The 21039-nt window shown below is 40.2% G+C and overlaps 1 protein-coding gene across 2 annotated transcripts in view; it reads right to left on the bottom strand.

Annotated features, from left to right (window-relative positions):
- prkacba (protein kinase, cAMP-dependent, catalytic, beta a) overlaps positions 1-21039 on the bottom strand; it is a 137618-nt gene that overhangs the window by 46498 nt on the left and 70081 nt on the right. Inside the window, exon 2 of one of the 2 annotated variants that reach the window (XM_048601667.1) lies at positions 425-433. The exons of the other annotated variant lie outside the window; for it this stretch is intronic. Coding sequence (XP_048457624.1) covers positions 425-433 — 9 coding nt within the window. The remainder of the gene's footprint in view (positions 1-424; positions 434-21039) is intronic. 2 annotated transcript variants of the gene reach the window in all.

Raw genomic sequence — 21039 nt, 5'->3', positions numbered from 1 at the left:
AGGGTCTAGGCCCAAAACGTCAGCCTTCCTGCTCCTCTGATGCTGCTTGGCCTGCTGTGTTCATCCAGCTCTACACCTTGTTTCTTCTGAAAGTAGATTACTTTTAATAATGACACCAATACATGTTCAGCAGGAAATATAAATCAAGGCCTTTTTTTATTCTGTATTTACATTTCAAATATCAGACGTTTACATGCATGTATGATATTTCTTGGTTTTCTCCAATCTATTTGGGACCATTTTTATATTTAATTGTGGATAAAATCTCCGCTATGAAAAATTATAATTTATTTTGTGTTTGTCAACACCGTTGCTAGACTTTCATTTAATTCTAATTAATATTTTTGTTAAGGCACTTAATCTTAATGTTTTTGAAAAATTGACTTTCTGTGACTTTGGGCTTCTTACGAAATAACGCGCATACCAAAGGTCTCTACAGTTCATCAAAGGTTTTCAGGACAATTCACCCCAAGTAACCAAAGGGATGAGATGACGAGAAGAAAAGGAGAGAAAAAAGTTCATGAATTTAACCACAGTAGAAAGGATGAATTACAAATACAACACATAGTACATTTCACACTACCAAAATTAAGACCATCATTTAAACATTTTCTACACTTAAGTTAGTAAATCACCCACACCCAACAAGGCAGTGGAAAAAGTGAGAATTGGGGAATGAAGTTCTAACTTCTATAACTACTGCAGAGCCAGTTAATCCCCGGAGGTCTTAATACTAAATCCTGAAGGGAACTTTTAGCTTTCATTGCTTTTCGTTTTTCTGCCCTCAAGTGTTCTCAAGGTAACATTACGATTTTCACCTTAGGTGCGATTTGATGCTATATTGGCATAATGGTTAACTCAATGAACTTAGTTAAATATAAGAGCTGTAGTTGCTGCAAAGGGGAAAGGGGGTTGAGAAAAGGAGACTTCTGATGTTGGACTAAGTATCTGATCATGAACAAATAAATTTCATCCTAAAATTTTTCTTGTGATTGTCAGGCATCAAGGACGTAACACAACAAACTCTCACACACAATCTCAAATCTGAATACATTGGAATAATAATTGGAGGGGTTAGAGACATTTGTCCAATGGCCAGGTCAAATGGAATACAAGTCATGTCTGGATATCAAATTTTCAGCCCTTCGTTCTGACCTACCACCCAATTCTTAAGAATCCACCTAATGGAGATGGCTCTACAGAGTTAATTCCCAGAACAATTTTTCCACCCCTGCACTAAACAAGTTACGAATGGAACTCCAGAAAAATAACACCCGCACAAATAAACACAAAGTAAGGTACTTTTACAACACCAAACACATGACTTTCGCAGGGTACTTCAGGGCAGATTTGCAGAAGCAGATTAATAATTTACTTTAATTTACAACAGTACAACAAATTTGAAATAGTTGTGTTGCATTTTCTATTTTCACATGCTGATCATGACAAAAGCGTGCAGATGCAGACATTTATTTTAATCATCAAGCATAAATCTGCACGCATGTCCAAAGCAGGTTCCTTTTCATTCCACGAACTCTCCCGCTCCCAACAAAATGTCACTCAATGCATTGAATTGAGTCAGGTTTAATCAGACATTAACAACGGGAAAGATTCAAATTTTCAATTTCATTAAAACTTTGATAATTGTTTTTGTAAAGACAGATATAGATGTAAAAGGTTGGAAGTGCCAATAAAAATCAGATTTTAAAAATTATAAAATTAGGCAACAACAGAGTATATCAGCTGAAATAAAAGTGTGTATCTTTCTGCATTTGAACATTTCAAACAAAATACCAAATACTTAAAAAGTTAGATTATAAGTGCATGCATTTTAGGTCTGCTTGTTTTTTGAAAAAACATCATGGAATATAGGCATTGTTTGTTGCCCATCTTTAAATACCAAGAGTAGGTAAGAGTTGGCACATTTCTGTGGGTCTGGAGTCACATGTAGGCCAGACGAGGTAAGGATGGCAGATTAATATCCTTTAGGAAAAGCAGTGAACCAGATGGTGCTTTTCAATGACAAGCTTACTGAGTCTAGCTTTCCATATCAGAATTCCCATATCAATAATTCAATTCTAACAATTCAATAATGTCAAGTTCACAATTTTACTGCAATAAAGTGAAAGCAACATTTGCTGAACACTTCAGTGGACAATTTATCCTCTAAATTCCAGAGAAGTTTCTCCCATTTAACTTTTAAGATAACTGACAATTCTGTTCCATAGTACTGTTTATTCTGTCCTTGAAGTGAAGCTTTATTTTCTTATTCTCCTGGAACCAAGACAAAGGTATTTTTCCCTTCTCAGTAGATTGGTTCCTTTCTCCTTATGTAACTAGTTAATTCTATCTCAGCCTGATTTTCACAGTGAAGGTTACCATGGAGTATCCTCTAAACCACATAGGCCAGGGCCTGTTTGATATCTCATTCATGCACAGCTAACTGATCTCAGTCAGGGTTTAAATTGATTAAGGGGCTCTTATGGTGCAGTGGTAGTACCTCTAAGCCTTGAGTTCAAATCTATCCTAGTCTGTGGGGGGAGAGGTGTTGATTCAAAACATCTATATATTGATGTCTCGCAGCATAGTGACAGTGACTCTACCTCTGAGCCAGGAGACACCGGCTGAGGTCCTACCTGCTCCAGAAGTGTGGCATAACCTGTCTGAATAGAATGATATGATTAAAAATATCTAAGTGGGTTAATACAATAGCGTTGGTCTGGAACTTGGAAAACAGAAAAAAAAAACTGCAGATTGCCTCGCTGACCTGTGTCTCCTCTCCACCCATCTTCTCCATCTTCTATCCGCCTCCCCCTTTCTCCCTATTTATTTCAGAATCCCCTTCCCCTCCCCCATTTCTGAAGAAGGGTCTAGACCCAAAACGTCAGCTTTCCTGCTCCTCTGATGCTGCTTGGCCTGCTGTGTTCATCCAGCTCTACACCTTATGTCAGATTCTCCAGCATTGGCAGTTCCTACTATCTCTGCAGATTGTGTTGCTGCTGATCACTATCCAGTAATTCTTTCCATAAGGTTGTGAATGTATGATTATTAGAGTAGAGCAAATTCCACTTTTGTTATGCTCTCAGTATTATTTAGCTTCAATTCTGTTGTGAAAGAATGAGAATTTACGTCATTAAAAGTATTCAGCTGGCTATAAACACGTATAAAATGAAGAAGCTTTCTGCTTAGCGGTTTCAGCAAAGCTGTCTTTAGCATCAAATGACAAAATTCTTCTGTACATAAATTATAGAAAAGTTGCTGAGTATTAACAAGAGGCCAAAACATTCACACCAGATTAGCTGAACATCTTGAATCTTTCACTGTATCTCTCATAAGTGCATTCCAAACATCTTTAAAAATTTCTCAGAAAACAAGCAACTCAATTATCAGCAGGATTTCAGTGAAACACAGTGATGGAAATATCATATTTTGTTTTATGTCTACTTGAACTGCTAAGATGATCCAACAACACAGTTACAGATTGCCCTGGTAATGTCCAGTTGTACCAATACAGCTGGTTTTAAGCTCTTTAGCACTGGGTGAAGTGCTACCTGGTAGAGCTCTGTCAGTTATTGTACTCATGGGAGCAACTTGAATTAGTGAATTAAACAAAAATCAGCAGATTAAAACGGGACTTCTCCTTACAATAATAGCACATCTATTTGAAAGAAGTGATAATGATGGATATATTAATCTACAAACTTGGTGATCAACTTCGAGAACAGAAAATCCTTTTTCAAAGCCTGTCACTATTAAATTAAAAGAGATACTGTAATATATGACTGCAGATTGCTTGGGTGCAAAGTTGATTTTCACTTATTATTGAGAAAAAGGCAAAAAAAAAACAACTTATTTTGCCAATGTAAGAATGCGTGGACAAATGAGCATAGAATCAAGCTTGACTGTGATAGTTCCCATGATCAAACAGCATGTGAACACTTGCTTAGGCACAATACCAGAGAGTCAAGCAGGTTGTGGTAATAGCATTACCAACAAGAGATCATATAACAATTAATTCTCTACAAACCAGCCAGTTCCTGTTCAATAGGTCCTGGCATATCTTGAGCCAAGAGAAGACCAAGACTAACTGAATGTGAAATTTTAAGGCCAATAACTAGGTTTAAAGTAAAAGGAAGTTTTCCTGTTCAAGTGGAATTTATTAGATGCAACGCAGATTGGTTGATATATTTATATTGCAGCTACTCTTCAGGAATCAACAGCATAACTAGTTTCAGCCAGGCTGGTTTATACTGCCTAGGTACAAAGCAAATTAAGGCAGAGAAGACTGCTCAATCTAGGTTAGTTAGCCCACATGTACAGCTGAAATCCGAGTAGAATTTAAAAGAAGTTTGCTAGTAAACAGAAGATTCTGAATTTCAACTGCAGTAGTGCTTGCAAATGAGCCTCTCAATGAAGGTGATGGGAGGGAATAGCCATGTCACCATGTTCACTTTACAGGGAAGGGTTCACCATTGGGCGCAGGGCCTGAGTGGCAAAGTGGTAATGACCTTATCTCTGAACTAGGAGGGTCAGGTTTGAGTTCAACCCGCTTCAGCGGTGTGTCAGAACATCCCTGTACAAAACTGAACAACTCTACGACAGTGGTAAAAAGAATCTCTCGAGTTCCTTATAAAACTTTAACAGAGCACTCAAACTGTACCCAATGTGGTGTCAGGCTTGAGCAATACTAGACAGACTTCACCAAGTCACTTTTTGCATATAGCTCTCTGCAGCAATACAGAAATGGCAGTAATAACCTCATCTTAAAAAAGGCTTGCACTGCTACATACAGAATCACCATGGAGTGAAGTTAATGAATGGATAAGAAACAAAACTGCCATTCATTTGACATGGGAGACCTTTTCTGTTTCCTGAACATTAAAATGGATGCTACAATTATATTTTGACACTACATTCTGCTCAAATAATCACCAGGCTGTTTGTGCAGGTTTCTGACTTTATCTCCTTAGATATTGAGATTGCTTGATGATGAAAACCTCTATTTGGGTCAATCTAGGAATGTTTCCATTGAGATAGACTTTTAAAGTGTCTTCGCATTCAAAGTTGTGGTGTTTAATAACAGGTTCCTATGCTCATCTGACTGCAAAATACTACCTTTACTAGGTAGGAATCTTCTGTGAACTACATGGTCAAAACCAATGAAGCTGAGCCATGATGACCATGCTATCAATATCAGGCATGTGGCACATTGTTAGGAATTTTTAACCTATCAATTAATATTGCAGACTGATAAGCAGCACTGGAAATGGAATGGATTGCAAATTGCTTTGTACTGCCATACCTAGGATGTTACTGTCCATACCTAAAGCCATGCAGAAGTGACTTGAGAATCCATGTGTGGTAAACTTCATAATATCACAGAACCATTATGATGCAGAAGGGGGCCATTTGGCTCATAGTGCTGGCACTAACTCTTTGAACAGGCATGGTAACTAAGTGCTATTCTCCTTGCCTTTCCCCGTAACTGTTCACATTCCATCTATTCAAGGAATCATCTAACACCCTCTGAATGCCTTGACTGAACATGCCTCCACCACACTTTCCAGTTTCACTTTCCAGATCTGAATCATTTGCTGTGCGAGTTTTCTCACATCACATTTACTTCTTTTGCAAATCACTTGTAATTGCCACCCTCGCATTTTTGTCCTTTTTCAAACAGGAACAGTTTTGTACTGTCTGCCCTGCCCAGATCTCTCATTTTTGAAAAAGTCTATCAAGTTTCCTCTTAGCTTTCTCCTCTCCAAGGAAAACAGTCCCAACTCCTCCAATCTGTCTTCATAACTGAGATTTCTCATCTCTGGTGACATTCCTGTAAACCTTTTCTGATCTCTCCAACAAATTCACACCCTTAAGTGTGGCATCCAGAACTTCAGGTGAGGTCTAATGTCTTATACAGGTTCAGGATATCCTCCTACTCGTGTACTTGATACCCCTTGTAATAAGTCATACAATGCCACACGCTTTGTTAACCACTCTTTCCACCCGTCCTGCTGTCGGTAATGATTTATTTCCATATAAATACAGATCTCTCTTCTGCAAATCCTTCACAGGGGAGACAAAATTCCATGTTCTCCATAGCCTCTGGATGAACCTGCCAAATGTTTAGATTGCTTTCACCAGGCCATACAGATGGGAAATTTCATCGTCCAGCCTGGTGTTATTGGACATATGGCAGAATATCTGAACTGAGGGGTGTACTATTGATTGTAAACGTGATTTTGAAGATTTGTGGCCACAGGACAGGTGGTACAAGATCTACTTTCTTTTTCAGACTTATTCAAAATGAAGTACTCCGAAGCTTAGGAAGAGTGGTTAACAAACCACTGGATGTCCTCAGGAATGTGTGCAATGACAGTACAGCCTTTGCTATTGTATTTCCTAATAAATTCTGTACATTCTTCACACCACAGAACTTTGTTTTTTTTTTTGCTAACAGAAGCAAAGCCAGCGTAACAATAGTTAATTAGCTCAAAACTATTGAAATTTTCGTTTTGTTGAAACATAACCTTTTTCTAATTTAAATGGTAAGTCTCTCTTTTATATAGCAAATATGGCTAAAAGTTTAATTTATGATGCCTGTGTACCTCAAGTTTTCATTTGTTAACCTCATCCCCCTCCAAATTGTAAAAAGTAACTAAGATTCATGTATAACCTAAAAGCCAGGAAATGTAGAAGTCTCTCTTGCGATAGTTTCCATTTGATTAACTTTTCTTAGCACTAACATTTGTACATAAAAGGTGCCTTCAACCTCTATGCTAAAACCTTCAAAGCACGTGAAAAAGCTGACCAGGCTGTAATCAACTGACATCAAACACCTTCTTTCACAGTCAAATCACATTTTCCATTCCATGCTGCAAAACATTAGCTTTGAATCAATGCATGTTGTGAACGAGTTTCATGATGTGGAGGTGTCAGTGTTGGACTGGGGTGGACAAGGTCAGAAATCATATGACACCAGGTTATAGTCCAACAGGTTTATTGGAAAACATAAGCTTTCGGAGGATTACTCCTCCTTCAGGTGTCAGAGAGGTAGCATCAGACACAGAATTTATAAGTAAAACATCAAACGGTCACACCACTGAGGAGGATGTACTAAACAAACCTAAGATGCTGTTAAATCTTTAATCAGATAGCAGGTTTTAATTGATTAATATGTATATGCAATTCCCCAAATTCCTTTCACGTCACTGTCCTGAGAGAACTAAAGGTTTTATTAATGTAAAGAAGAGGTGACATTTTAGGTCAGACAACGAATGTTAGGCATGCGGCCTTGTTTAGAATTGGTTTGTGTTTTGGGTTCATGTCAGACTGGTTTTATTTATAAAGTAGGAATTCATAAAACGCCACATTGACAGATGTCCCTAAATTGTGTGCTTTTTGAACAAAATAGAATGCATCTACACAGCAACCTTGTTCAGTACTCTGAACTGCTTATATTATCAATTTCAAATGCTAAAATACCAATATTTCAATTGGACATTTTTGTTCTAAATACATATTCAAGGAGCTACGAGAAGAGTAGTAAAACTTGACCTTCTCTTGGGAAATAAGGCAAGAGAAGTGACTAAAGTGTTAGTAAGGGAATACTTTGGGACTAGTGATCATAATACGACTAGTTTTAAAATCGTTATGGAGAAGAATAAATCTTCCATAAAAGCTAAAGTTTTAGTTGGAGTAAGGCAAATTTTAAAGGTTATGAAACAAGAACTCTCAAAAGTTGACTGGAGTAGACTGTTCGCAGGTAAAGACATGACTGACAAATAGGAGACCTTCAAAAGTGTGATAATGAGAGCTGAGAAGCATTATGTTCCTGGTAGAATGAAAGACAAGGCTGGTAAGATTAAGGAACAATGGATGAATAAAGATATTGAAGTTCTAGTCAAGAATAAAAAAGAATCATATTAGATACAGACAACTGGGAACAACTGAATCTCGAAGAATACAGAGTGTACAGAGGCATTAAGGAGGAAATCAGGAAGGCAAAGAGGGATATAAGATAGCGTTGGCAGATAAGGTTAAATATAATCCAAAAAAAATTCTACAAATATATTAACCGCAAGAGAACAACTAGGGAGAGAGTAGGACCCCTTAAAGATCAATGTCTTTGTGAACCTCAGGAGATGGGAGAGATATTAAATAAATATTTTGCGTCAACTTTTACTATAGAGAAAGAAATGGAGGCTAAGGAACTTAGAGCAGTAAATATTGATGTATCAAAAACAGTTCACATTACAGAAGAGGAAGTGCTAGAGGTCTTAGAAAACAAAGGTAGATAAATCTCAAGGACCTGATCAAGTATATCCCAGGACATTGTGGGAAGTTAGGTAGGAAATTGCAGGACCTTTAGCAGAAATATTTGTATCATCTATTAACACAGGTGGCATACCAGACAACTGGATGGTGGTTAATGTTGAGCCATTGTTTAAGAAAGGTTGTAAGGAGAACCCTGAAAACTACACACTTATGATTCGGACATCAGCGGTGGGTAAGTTGCCACAGGGGATTCTAAAAGATAGGTTTGAAATGCATTTGGACAGGCAAAGATCGATTAGGGATAGTCAGCAAGGTTTTGTGCAAAGAAAATTGTGTCTCTCAAATTTGATGGCGTTTTTTAAATCAGGTAGCCAAGAAAATTGCTAAGTGCAGAGTGGTAGACGTTGTTTACTTGGACCTTCATAAAGCTTTTGACAAGGCTCCACATAGTAGACTAATTAGTAATGTTAAATTACACGAGATTCAGGGTGAGCTTGCCAACTGGATACAAAATTGGCATGACAGGAGACAAGAGGATGGTGGTGGAGGGTCGTTTTTTGGACTGGAGGCCTGTGACCAGTGGTGTTCCACAGGGATCAGTACCGGGTCCAGTTTTGTTTGTCATTATTATAAATTATTTGGATGACAACACAGGAGGCACTGTTAGTAAGTTTGCGGATGACAAGATTCGTGGTATAACTGACAGTGAAGGCAGCTAAGATTACAAAGAGATCTTGATCAATTAGGTCAATGGGCTGAGGAGTGGTAGATGAAGTTGAATTTGGACAAATGGTAATGCAAGCAAGGACAGGACTTACACAATTAATGGTAGTACTCTGGGTACTGTTCTAGAACAAACAGACATAGGGGTTCAGATACATAATTCTTTGAAATTTGCGTCATAGGTAGGCAGGGTGGTTAAGACGGCGCCGTTTAGCATGCTTGCCTTCATTGCTTAGACTTTTAAGTATAGGAGTTGGGATGTCATCCTGAGGTTGTACAGGATATTGGTGAGGTCTCTTCTGGAGTACTGTGTGCAGTTGTAGTCACTCTGTTATAGTAAGGATATTATTAAACTGAAGAGGGTTCAGAAAAGATTTAACAAGATGTTACTGAGAATGGAGACATAAAAACAGACTGGGAATTTTTTTCCCACTGGAGTGTAGGAGGTTAAGGGGTGACCTTATTGGGATTTCTAAAACCATGAGGCGCACAGATAAGGTGAATGACAAGGGTATTTTCCATACCACGGGGGAGTTCAAAACTAGGGGTATATTTTTAAGGTCAGAGGACAAAGATTTAAAAAGGATTTCACAGGCAACTTTTTTTTTAAAACACAGTAGTTTGTGTGTGGAATGAACTGCCAGAGGAAGGGGTGGATGCAGGTACAGTTACAATGTTTAAGAGACATTTGGATAGGTTTATGAATAGGAAAGGTTTGTAGGGATATGACCTCAGCACAGGCAGGTGGGACTAGTTTGGTTTGGGAACTTGGTTGGTGTGGACTGGTTAAACCAAAAAAGTCTGTTTCCATGCTGTCTGGCTATATGACTCAGATTGTAAAGCTCCTAACCTTAATTCAGGAGCCATCAGGCAAAGTACTATTGGAATTTGCAAAGCTTTTACCAGCCCCCAGGAACATCACAAAAGACAAACCTGTTTTCAAGATCAGTTTTGTTGAAATTCTAAGCTTCCTTTTAGCAACACTAATGAACTAACTCTTGGTACAAATATTTAGATATAATTTAGATAGAAAGTCAATGTTTAGTAAATAAGCAGCATTTTAAATAGTGCTCTTATATCCATAGCTTTACTCACCACCCATGCTCACTGAAAGCCCTTCAAACATTCATACTTCTCACAAAAGCTGAGAAATGACCATGGCTACAGATCGACAAAAAGTGACAAGATGCAAAACGATGAGTGCTCAGAGTTGTAACTTCCAATGTCCTCTGCTTTATAAAATGTCTGTTCACTTGTGCATATGGGTAGCTATTTACATTTTAGGAAGTTCATTTCTATAACTATCATTCAGTATATTTTCTAGGAAGCATTAAAGTGAATACTTAAAAATAAAATTTAGTACAATGGAGTGTCACTATTCTTTAAGCTACCCCAACGACAGTCTAGGAGCTATGACTCCAGAGCCAAACACTGGAAAAGAACAGTCGAACGCCATTACCCTAGGATACAGTGGAGCATTTTTCTTATATCAAGCATGGTGTTACCACAGCAACATTACTGATGATGATTAATTCACCACAGGTGTTCGCCAATACAATTGTGCCCACGCTGGTCCTAAACAACAACCTAACTATTCCAATCCCATTTCCCAACACTTAAACCATAGCCTTGCATGCCTTGGTATCACGAGAACACATCTAAAAATAACTCTTGAACGTTGAATGTTTCGGTCTCTGCCACCCTTATAGACAGCGACTTCTAGATTCCCAATATCCTCTGGGTGAAATATTTCATCTTCTCTATAACCTTCTGCTCCTTGCCTTAAAATCAATGCCCTCTGGTTATTGACTGCTTTAGTAAGGGGGAAAGTTTCTTCCTGTCTACCCGGTCTTCGTGAAGAATAAATTTCACCACCCACAAAATTATACATTCTATTTGTCTTAGGTAATATCATTGCTGTTGGTCACAGAACTACACAGATGTTATGGTGCAGGAGGTAGCAATTTGGCCAATCATGCCAGTGCTGGCACATTAAATGAGCATTAATGCTTAGCACCAATCTCGTGCCACACCCCCTCCTCCTACACTCCTCCATACCCTTGGGCATTAATTTTATCCAGATAATCATCCAAAGCCCTCCTGAAAGCCTCAATTGAACCTGCTTCTTCCACAGTTCCAAACAGTGTACTACACACTTCAGTTACTTGCTGTGTGAAAATGCTTTTCTAAACTTCACTTTTGCAAATCACTACAATTTATGGCCACCTGTTCTTGTTCCTTTACAAGCAGGAACAGCTTCTCCCTATCTACTCTGTCCAGCCTACCTGTAATTTTGAAAACCTTGATTAGATCTCCTCTTAGCCTTCTTCTCTCCAAGGAGAAAAGTCCCAACTTCTTCAATCTATCCTCATTGATTAAGCTTCTCATTTCTAGAACCATTCTTGTAAACGCATTGGAGAGAGTGCAAAAGGTTTACATTCTTCCCATAATGCAGCACCCGGGACTGTACACAAAACTCTAGCTGAGGTCTAACAGGTGTCTTGTACAAGTTCAAGATCACTTCCTTGCGCTTGTACTCTATGCCCCTAATAATAAAACCAAGGATACAGTATGCTTTACTTACTGCTCTTTCTACCTCTCCTGCCATTTTCAACGATTTGGGCACAACTGCACCTAGGTCCCTCTACTGCTGCACTCCTTAGAACTGTACCCTGATCTTGCATGGTCTTTCAATGTTCTGCCTGCCAAAATGCATCACCTCACATTTCTTTGCATTGAAACTCATCTGCCAACTATATGCCCAATTCACCAACTCATCTATGTCCCTCTGGAGTTCTATACTGTCCTCCTCAGAGTTAAAATTCTTACAAGTTTCATACCCTGCCACCTTCAAAGATTGATGTACTAGATTCCTGCATCTCCTTTAAAATTACAATATTGCTTTCCATCTTTTCGATCATGACTTCATACTTCGCTGTATTAAATTACACCTGCCCATTTCAATCTTGCTTACATGGCTTTTCATGCTATTGCCTCACCTATGGTCTTTAGCTTTTCCATCTGTCATTTTGTTCATCTTCCTTTATATGCTTCATGCAAATATCATGTGTGTTGTGCAAGGGCTTTAGGACCCTACTGCAACCTTGTGGTGATGTTACAGAGTTGCTCATAACTGGACATAAAAAGCACAGTACGGGTGGAGTTAAGAGGAATAGAGAAGGATATAGCAGTACACCAACCAGCCACAGGCAGCAATGTTTAATAAAATCTTTCAACAATGTAACAGAAAATTAGAGACTGGTATATCTCTAATTTTCATGTGCAATAGCAGTGTTTGTAAAATCGTCCAAGCTGGACAGTTCTCGACATTGCTTTCTTTTCTATCAGTCTGTTGTGAATCTAAACTCAGATAAAAGCATAAGACATGACAGAAGTAGGCCATTCAGCCCATCAGGTCTGCTCAGCCTTTCAATGATATCATGATTGATCTGATAATTCAATTTCTTGCCTTCGCCCCATACCCCTTACTGATCAAAAATTTGTCTCTTGCACTTTGAATATACCTAATGACTCGGCCTTGATAGCCCTATGCAACCCTATCCCACAGATTCACCGTGCTCAGAAGAAATTCCTAATCTTTGACTTGAACGTGTAATCCCTTGTTCTAAGATTATGCCCTCTGGTCCTAAATTCTCCCCAAGGTGACAAATAACCTTTTCATCTACTGCATCAAGTCCCATAAGAATCTTGCGTGTTTCGATAAGGTCACCTCTGATTCTTCTATGTTCCAATCAGCATTGCCCAATCAACTCGACTTTTCCTCAGACTGTGGCTCCTCCATACCCAGTCAGTCCAGTGAACTCTGCCTGGACTGCCTCTAATGCTAATATATCTTTGCTTAGATAAGGAGCCTAAAATAGATCACAGTTCCCTGTTGTCAAACTGGGGACTTGCACAGTTTTAGCAAAACTGCACTACGTTCTTGCTCCAGAGATAGTAGGAACTGCAGATGCTGGAGAATCTGAGATAACAAGGTGTAGAGCTGGATGAACACAGCAGGCCAAGCAGCATCAGAGGAGCAGGAAGGCTGACGTTTCGGGCCTAGACCCTCCTTCAGAAATGGGGGAGGGGAAGGAGGTTCTGAAATAAATAGGGAGAGAGGGGGAGGCAGATAGAAGATGGATAGAGGAGAAGATAGGTGGAGAGGAGACAGACTAGTCAAAGAGGCGGGGATGGAGCCAGTAAAGGAGAGTGTAGGTGGGGAGGTAGGGAGGAGATAGGTCAGTCCAGGGAGGACGGACAGTCAAGGGGGCGGGATGAGGGTAGTAGGTAGGAGATGGGGGTGGGGCTGGAGGTGGGAGGAGGGGATAGGTGGGAGGAAGGACAGGTTAGGGAGGCGGGGATGAGCTGGGCTGGTTTAGGGATGTGGTAGGGGGAGGGGAGATTTTGAAGCTTGTGAAGTCCACATTGACACCATTGGGCCGCAGGGTTCCGCAAGCGGAATACGAGTTGCTGTTCCTGCAACCTTCGGGTGGCATCGCTGTGGCACTGCAGGAGGCCCAGGATGGACATGTCGTCTGCGGAATGGGAGGGGGAGTTGAAATGGTTCGCCACTGGGAGATGCAGTTGTTTAGTGTGAACTGAGCATAGGTGTTCTGCAAAGCAGTCTCCAAGCCACAACGATGCTATCTGAAGGTTGCAGGAACAGCAACTCATATTCCGCTTGGGAACTCTGCAGCCCAATGGTATCAATGTGGACTTCACAAGCTTCAAAATCTCCCCTCCCCCTACTGCATCCCTAAACCAGCCCAGCTCGTCCCCGCCTCCCTAACCTGTCTTTCCTCCCACCTCAAGCCCCAGCCCCATCCCCATCTCCTACCTACTAAGCTCATCCCACCCCCTTGACCTGTCCGTCCTCCCTGGACTGACCTATCTCCTCCCTACCCCCCCCACCTACCCTCCCCTTTACTGGCTCCATCCCCGCCTCTTTGACCAGTGGCTCCTCTCCACCTATCTTCTCCGCTATCCATCTTCTATCCGCCTCCCCCCTCTCCCTATTTATTTCAGATCCCCCTTCCCCTCCCCCATTTCTGGAGGGTCTAGGCCCGAAACGTCAGCCTTCCTGCTCCTCTGATGCTGCTTGGCCTGCTGTGTTCATCCAGCTGTACACCTTGTTATCTATGTTCTTGCTCAATTTCTTTCGAAATAAAGGCCAACATTCAGTTTGCTTTCCCTATTAAGCACCGAATATAGATGTCAGCTTTGTGTGATTCATGGATGAGCACTTCCAAATTATCACATCAGGTATTTCTAAATGCTCTATTACATCCTTTATAATTGACTAACATAATTCCAACAACTGACATTTAACTAACTGGCCAAAAGTCACCCATTTTTTGGTCTCCTTCCATTTTTAAATGAAGGCATTACATTGGCAGTTTACCAACCCTCTGGGACTTATGCCAGAATCTAAGGATTCCTGGAAGATTACTACCAGTGCGTCCACTATCTCTGTAACTACTTCCTTTTCCTAGGTTGCAAACAATCAGGCTCAGGAGACTTATTGGCCTTTGTCCCCATTAGCTTCCCAAGCACATTTTCTCTTGCAATAATTAAAGTATTACTTTCTCTCCTCCTTTTGTCCCTTGGATTATTTAATAATTTTGGAATGCTATTTATGTCTTCTACTGTGAAGACAGAGGCAAAGTATTTATTCGACTGTGCTATTTCCTGGTTCCTCATTGTGATTTCACCAGCCTCTTAAGGGACCCATGTTCACTTAGGCTTCTGTCTTCCTTTTATGCAATTAAAAATGCTCTTGTTTTCTATCTTGCTATTACTTGCATTTTCTGCCTGTTTTTGGTCATCTTCTGTTTGTCTTTAAAACTTTCCCAATCCTCTGGCTTATCAATAATCTTTGTCTCATGTTTTATTTTTTTCTCAATTCTACTATGTTTCAGTCTTACTGTCTTTACCTTCCCTGGTTAACTATTGTGGGCTCAACCTTCCTGGAATCCTTTTCCTCACTGGAATAGATTTTAAAAGGTTGCCATTTTTTCTCAACCGCTTTTGCTGCTAAACACATTTCCGAGTTCCAGCTTTATCCTTATCCCTTTGTAATTACTCTTATTGAAGTTTAGCACAATTGTTTCTGGCCCAAGGTTCTCCTTCTCAAACTGAATGCTAAATTCTACCATATGACAATTTATTAAACCTGCCATAGTACATATTACCAGATCTCTGGTTAGATTCACAATATACCGTTCCACAAAACTACCTCAAATACACTGTGCAAACTTTCTCATGCTCTCCTCTGCCAACCTACATGAATATTAAAGTCACCCGTGATTAATGTACTGCTTTTGTTACATGCACTCATTACCTCCTGATTAATTATCTGTCCTACCGTATAGCTACTGTTAGGGGGCCTATAGACTACTTCTAGCAGTATCATCTTCCCTTTTTTTTTTAAAACTTCTACCCACATGGATTCCGCTTTCTGATCCAAGATCATTTCTTGCTATCGTACCTTTTCCAGCCCATAAGAACAATGCTACCCTATCACCCTTTCTCTCCTGCCTGTTCTGTCAAAAGGTCACATGTCCCTGAACAGTTTAGTTTCCAGCTTTGATCTCCTCGTAACCATATCTCTGTAATGGCTCTAAGATTAACCTGGATTTTTTCTGAACACTATCTGCGCTCAATGAAAGAGCCACTGACCATGCCTTTTTACCATTTTCGCCCTTTCTGACGCTATTTATTGTTGTTTTTCTGTTTGAATACTGTGTCCTTTCCTGTCCCACACAGTTATCCAAATAGCTGCCCTACAAAGCTGCAATATCCTCTTGCTTTGCAAGCCTACAATTCCCCTCTCCCAAACCCTCCCACCAATGGATTCTGAGAAAGGGTTGCTGGACCCAAAACATTAACTTTGATCTCTCTTCACAGATGCCACCAGACCTGCTGAGGTTTTCCAGCAATTTTTGTTTTTATTGCCTCCGTCCACTATAGTCCCATTTGCGTCTGCACAGCTTTCAAGAACCTCATAACTGTTGGACAATTGCAGGGACCAAGGTTCCTCAACTGTAAACCCTTTGGGTACTCAGTCCTGCCCCACCCACAGTCACACCTTCCCATTCCTGACCACAGACCAACTTTCAAATACCTAGTCTGAGGGATGTGACCACACTGTGGAACAAAAATTGTCAAGGTAAAACTTTTCATTTCCCCAATGTAGCACAAATCTACAGTTCAAACTCCAGCTTAAGTTGGATCCAAAGTTCCTCAAGCTGCAAATATCTATACTAGTTGTATTCACTCTGGATCACATTGGTGCCTAGCAGCTTCCACATGTTGCAGCAGGGACGTGTAACCCAGGCTGCCATTATTACCGCATTTGATTTAACTTATAAGTTAATTTCGAGATTCCCTGTTCTTTAAATATTACTGCAATGACATTTCATTTTCATGAACTAAAAAGATAAAAAGTCACCAGTATTAATCAAACTATAAGCAGTTATTTTTAAAACATGTGGGCATAAAACCACACAACAAATGATTACACAAGGAAATTAAAATTGAAAACAAAAGCACTCGAATCAGGCTTTAGTTTTTCTAACAACTAAACTTTGAGGAAGATCAAATGTATTTTGGAATTGCATTCGGATTTTTAAAAAATTTCTGCAGTTTTTAAGCATACACTCAACAGGAGGTGTCTCTATTCATCATCCGTTTTTAATGCATGCTTATATTTAGAAACAGTTATAGTACATAATTCCCTTTGAAAAGCAGTCAATTAATATTACCATAGATCATGGAATATGGCTCTAAATACCAAAAAAAAATCCCAAAAATCCCAAGGCAGAATCGTACAGCTATTTTTTAAGCTAGTTCCTTGGAGCAAAAACAAACGTAAGCCCTTTCACAGAGTAATTACGATGAGTTTTTCTCTTGCATCATAATTCTTGCTTACCAACTACAGAAGCTTACCAACTCATTTCACTAGTTTCCAAAGTAGCATGCTTATTTGAAACAGAGAGATTATTAACAATGGGTAAACTAAAAAACAAGATTTGTTCAAATGTATTTTTGTAATCAAGCCCCGCCTGCTACAAACTACACAAAAAATAACAAAATACATTACCCTAACTCAAGTGCTTTTCCCAGATCTGGTCACCACACTTCAACAAAGATATGAGGGTCCAAGAGGGTGCCGAAGCGATTTACTAGAATAGCTCTGGTCATGGAGGAATTTTAGTTACAATGTTACATTGGAAAAACTTGTACTCCCTAAAGGGCGATTGAGTGGAGATTTGATAAAGATATACAAGACAATAAGATATTGAAGCAGAATTAGGCCAGGTCGATCCATCAAATCTGCTTAACCATTTAATCATGGCTGATATGTTTCTCAACATCATTCTCCTGCAATCCTCGATCCCCTCACTAGTCAAGAAGCTGTCTTAAATACACTCAATGACTTCGTCCCCACAGCCTTCTATTATGATGTTCCACAGATTAACCACCCTCTGGCTGAAGAAATTCCTCCTCATCTCAGTTCTAAAGGGTCATCCCTTCACTCTAAGACTAGACCCTCAGGTCCTAGTCTTCCTACGAGTGGAAACGTCATCTCCACATCCACTCTATCCAGGCCTCTCAGTATTCTCCAAGTTCCAACGAGAATCCCCTCAACCTTCATCTCGGAGTACAGATCCAGATCAATTATTCCCCATGTGACACACATTTCAGTCCCGGGATCATTCTTGTGAAACTCCTTTGGACCCCGTCCAACACGAGCACATCATTCCTTAGATACAGGCCCAAAACCGCTCTCAATATTCCAAGTGCAATCTGATCAGAGCCTTATACAATAGTACATCCCTGCTTATGTCATAAATACAGTCATACAGTTCTTCCCTCTGAAGAGCATCCCAGTCAGACCCATTCTCCTACCCCTGCATTTCCCATGTCTAAACCACCTAACCTAAACATCCTAGAACACTGTGGGCAATTTAGCATAGCCAATGCACCTATTCTGCACATTTTTGGACTGTGGGAGAAAACTGGAGCACCCAGAGGAAACCCACGCAGACACGGGGAGAACATGCAAACTCCACACACAGTCGCCCAAGAGTGGGGTTGAACCTGGGTTCCTGGAGCTAAGAACTGAGCCACTGTGCCGCTCTATTCTAGCCCTTGTGAAATGAATGGTAACATTGCATCTGCCACCCTAACTGACAAGAGAACCTGCAAGTTAACCTCAAGAGAATCCTGAACTAAGGCTTCTAAGCCCCAATCCGCTTCAGATTGCAGAAGCCTTTCACCGTTTAGAAAAGGGTCTACACCTTTACTTTCCCAACCAAAGTGCATAATTTCACACTTTCTCACACTGTAGTCCATCTGTCATTTTTTTGCCCCAGCCGGTCCAAGTCCTTCAGTAGCCTCTTTGCTTCCTCAACACTACCTTCCCCTCCACCTACCTTTGTCTCATCTGCAAATTTTGTAACAATGCTCTCAGTTCTTTCGTCCACATCGTTAATGTATAACGTGAATAAGTTGTTGTCCCAATTCCAATAGTCACAGGTTACTATCCTGAAAAATAGCCATTTACCCCCCACTCTCTGCCTTTTGCTAGTTGGCCAATCTTCTATCCATACTAGAATCTTACCCATAGACTCTTATTTTGTTCAGCGGCCTTCCATGGGGCACCTTGTCTGTGGCCTTCCATGTGGCCTCTGAAAATTCAAAATGATCACTTCCACAGGCTCATTAGTCTAACTTGCTCATTACCTCCTCAAAAGAATTCTAACAGATTTGTCAGGCATAACTACCCTATGAAGAAGCCATGCTAACTCAAGCCCTATTTTACCACGCTCTTTCAAGAACTCCGCAACCCATTCTCAAAAATGGACTTTAAAATATCTTACCAACAACTGAGGTCAGATAGTGTCATCTTTTGCCTCGCTCCTTAGACGGGGACCTACTTTAGCCTTTTTCCAGTCCTCTGGGACCCTCCTTGACTCCAGTGATTCCCGAAACATCACCACCAATGCCTCTACAATCTCCTCAGCTAACTCTTTCAGAACTGTGGGGTGTAGCCCATCGGGGAGGAGTTATCCACCTTCAGAACTTTCAGCATCCCCAAATCATCTTCTTACAATGGCCTCTGCACCCTGACTCTCGAAGTTCTGGTATGTCGTTGGTGTCTTCCACCATGAAGACTGAAGCAAAATGCCCAATTCAGTCCCTCTGCAATTTCTTTGTTCCTCATTACTACTTCTCTACTTCTCTTGCTTACCTTTTAGATATTCAAAAAAAGCTTAATCTTCTGTAATACTCCTAGCTAGCTTACCCTCATTTCATTTTCTCCCCTGCTTACTTAGTTATCCTCTGCTGGTTTTTAAAAGTTTCCCAATCCTCCGACTTCCCACCATTTTTCACCAGATTGTATGCTATTTCCTTTTGCTTTTATGCTGTCCCTGACTTCTGTAGTCAACCATGGTTGCCTCTTGGAAGGGCTTTTGTGGCAGGCTGACAGTGTCCCTAACTTTGAGCCAGAAGGGCCAGATTCATGACATCTGTAAACAGGCTGATTTGAAAATACCTTTAAGAACTGGGGACACAGACCTAAAATCTTGTGCAAGAGATGTAGGGAAAATCAGAGGAAGGTATTTTTCATGCAGGGAGTGGTAGCGACCTGGAGTTCTCCGCGCAGAAGGGTGGAGGACACAGAAATGATCAAGGCAGATGGGACTAGTTTAGAATGGCATCATGGTCAGCCAAGACATTGTGGGCGAAAGGGCCTGTTCCTGTGCTGTTTATGTTTTGATGATTTGAACAGGGTGCTTGAGGGAAATAAACTTGAAAGCTACAGATATCAGGCAGGGTGAGATACTGGCTGGGCTGGTCCATGAAGTGCTGATACAGACTCTCTTCTGTGCCAAAACTGACTGAATCAAACACAAAACCTACACAAGTACCAATTGCAGAATTGAACAATGCAAAATTAAACATGATGCCAAGTTAAACAGGAACCACTGTTTAAATGGGTACAAATTTCCAACGGTAGTACTTGAAGTCCCAGGCCAACATCACCCCTTCAACACAAACCAATTCTCCGGTCACATATCTAATGTGCTGATACTGAATGGAACAATATCAAGCGAAGTATTCGTTTTGAGATCTCCTTGAAGCAAGGCATAATTTTAAAAGCTAACCTTATTGCTGATATTATTTTCCAATGGAAAGTAGTTAAACTTAACTCTCAGGATTTAATTTAGAGATTGACAGGAAATAAGACTGGCAGGTTTCCCCAGCCTTTTTACTATTTTATGCCAAGGCCACCCAAGGTGAACTATTCTGCACATTTGGCCAATATTATACTGAGCATGGTGTTGCACTTCCATTCATGTGAATGATTTATCTGCAGTATATAAACTTCTCATATTTCCTGTTGACAAAAACTTACTTCCTATTTTTACGCATGCAAGATAAGTCTGCGGAAGTTATCTGCTTAATTGGTATTCTGAACATTTGTTTGCTAATATGGGATTCTGAGAAACTTGCAAATACTCTCAAGACAGCATAGTCAAAAGCTTCTGCTTCATCTGACAATCCCATTGATGAACAACTAACGATTAAAGGCAAGTTCTTCTCTTTAGTCTGAGGGTTTTGGGCTGATTTGCAAACATGCCCCCAACACTAACTAGTACCACCTCTGTCTGTGAAGAGGTCAGCTAATGTGAAGAAATACCAATGCTGAACAGCATTGAGTTCAAGTGCCCTGAGGCATTGTTACTCGAGTTGGGTAGAATTTTACATGTAGATTTATAACAGATTCTTAGCAGAGGTACAAGGCCAAATTAGTTTGCAATGACACTAGAACTGTAGTTTAATTACAATCTGAAGCAAACTGTGCAGCTGTTATTCGTAATAAAACTATGCTTATGACTGAAGCAGGTACAGAAGAAAGCCTGGCAAGTGATAGATTTACATTTTTATCAATGTGAAGATGCATAAGCAAATAACTAGGAAGTTTAGGCCATTCAGTTTTTCAAGCCCACTTCAGCATTCAAGTAGATC

Source organism: Rhincodon typus, chromosome 10, assembly GCF_021869965.1.
Source record: "Rhincodon typus isolate 14 chromosome 10, sRhiTyp1.1, whole genome shotgun sequence".
NCBI classification, from domain to species: Eukaryota; Metazoa; Chordata; class Chondrichthyes; order Orectolobiformes; family Rhincodontidae; genus Rhincodon; species Rhincodon typus.
This window is presented reverse-complemented; position numbering and strand designations above follow the sequence as displayed.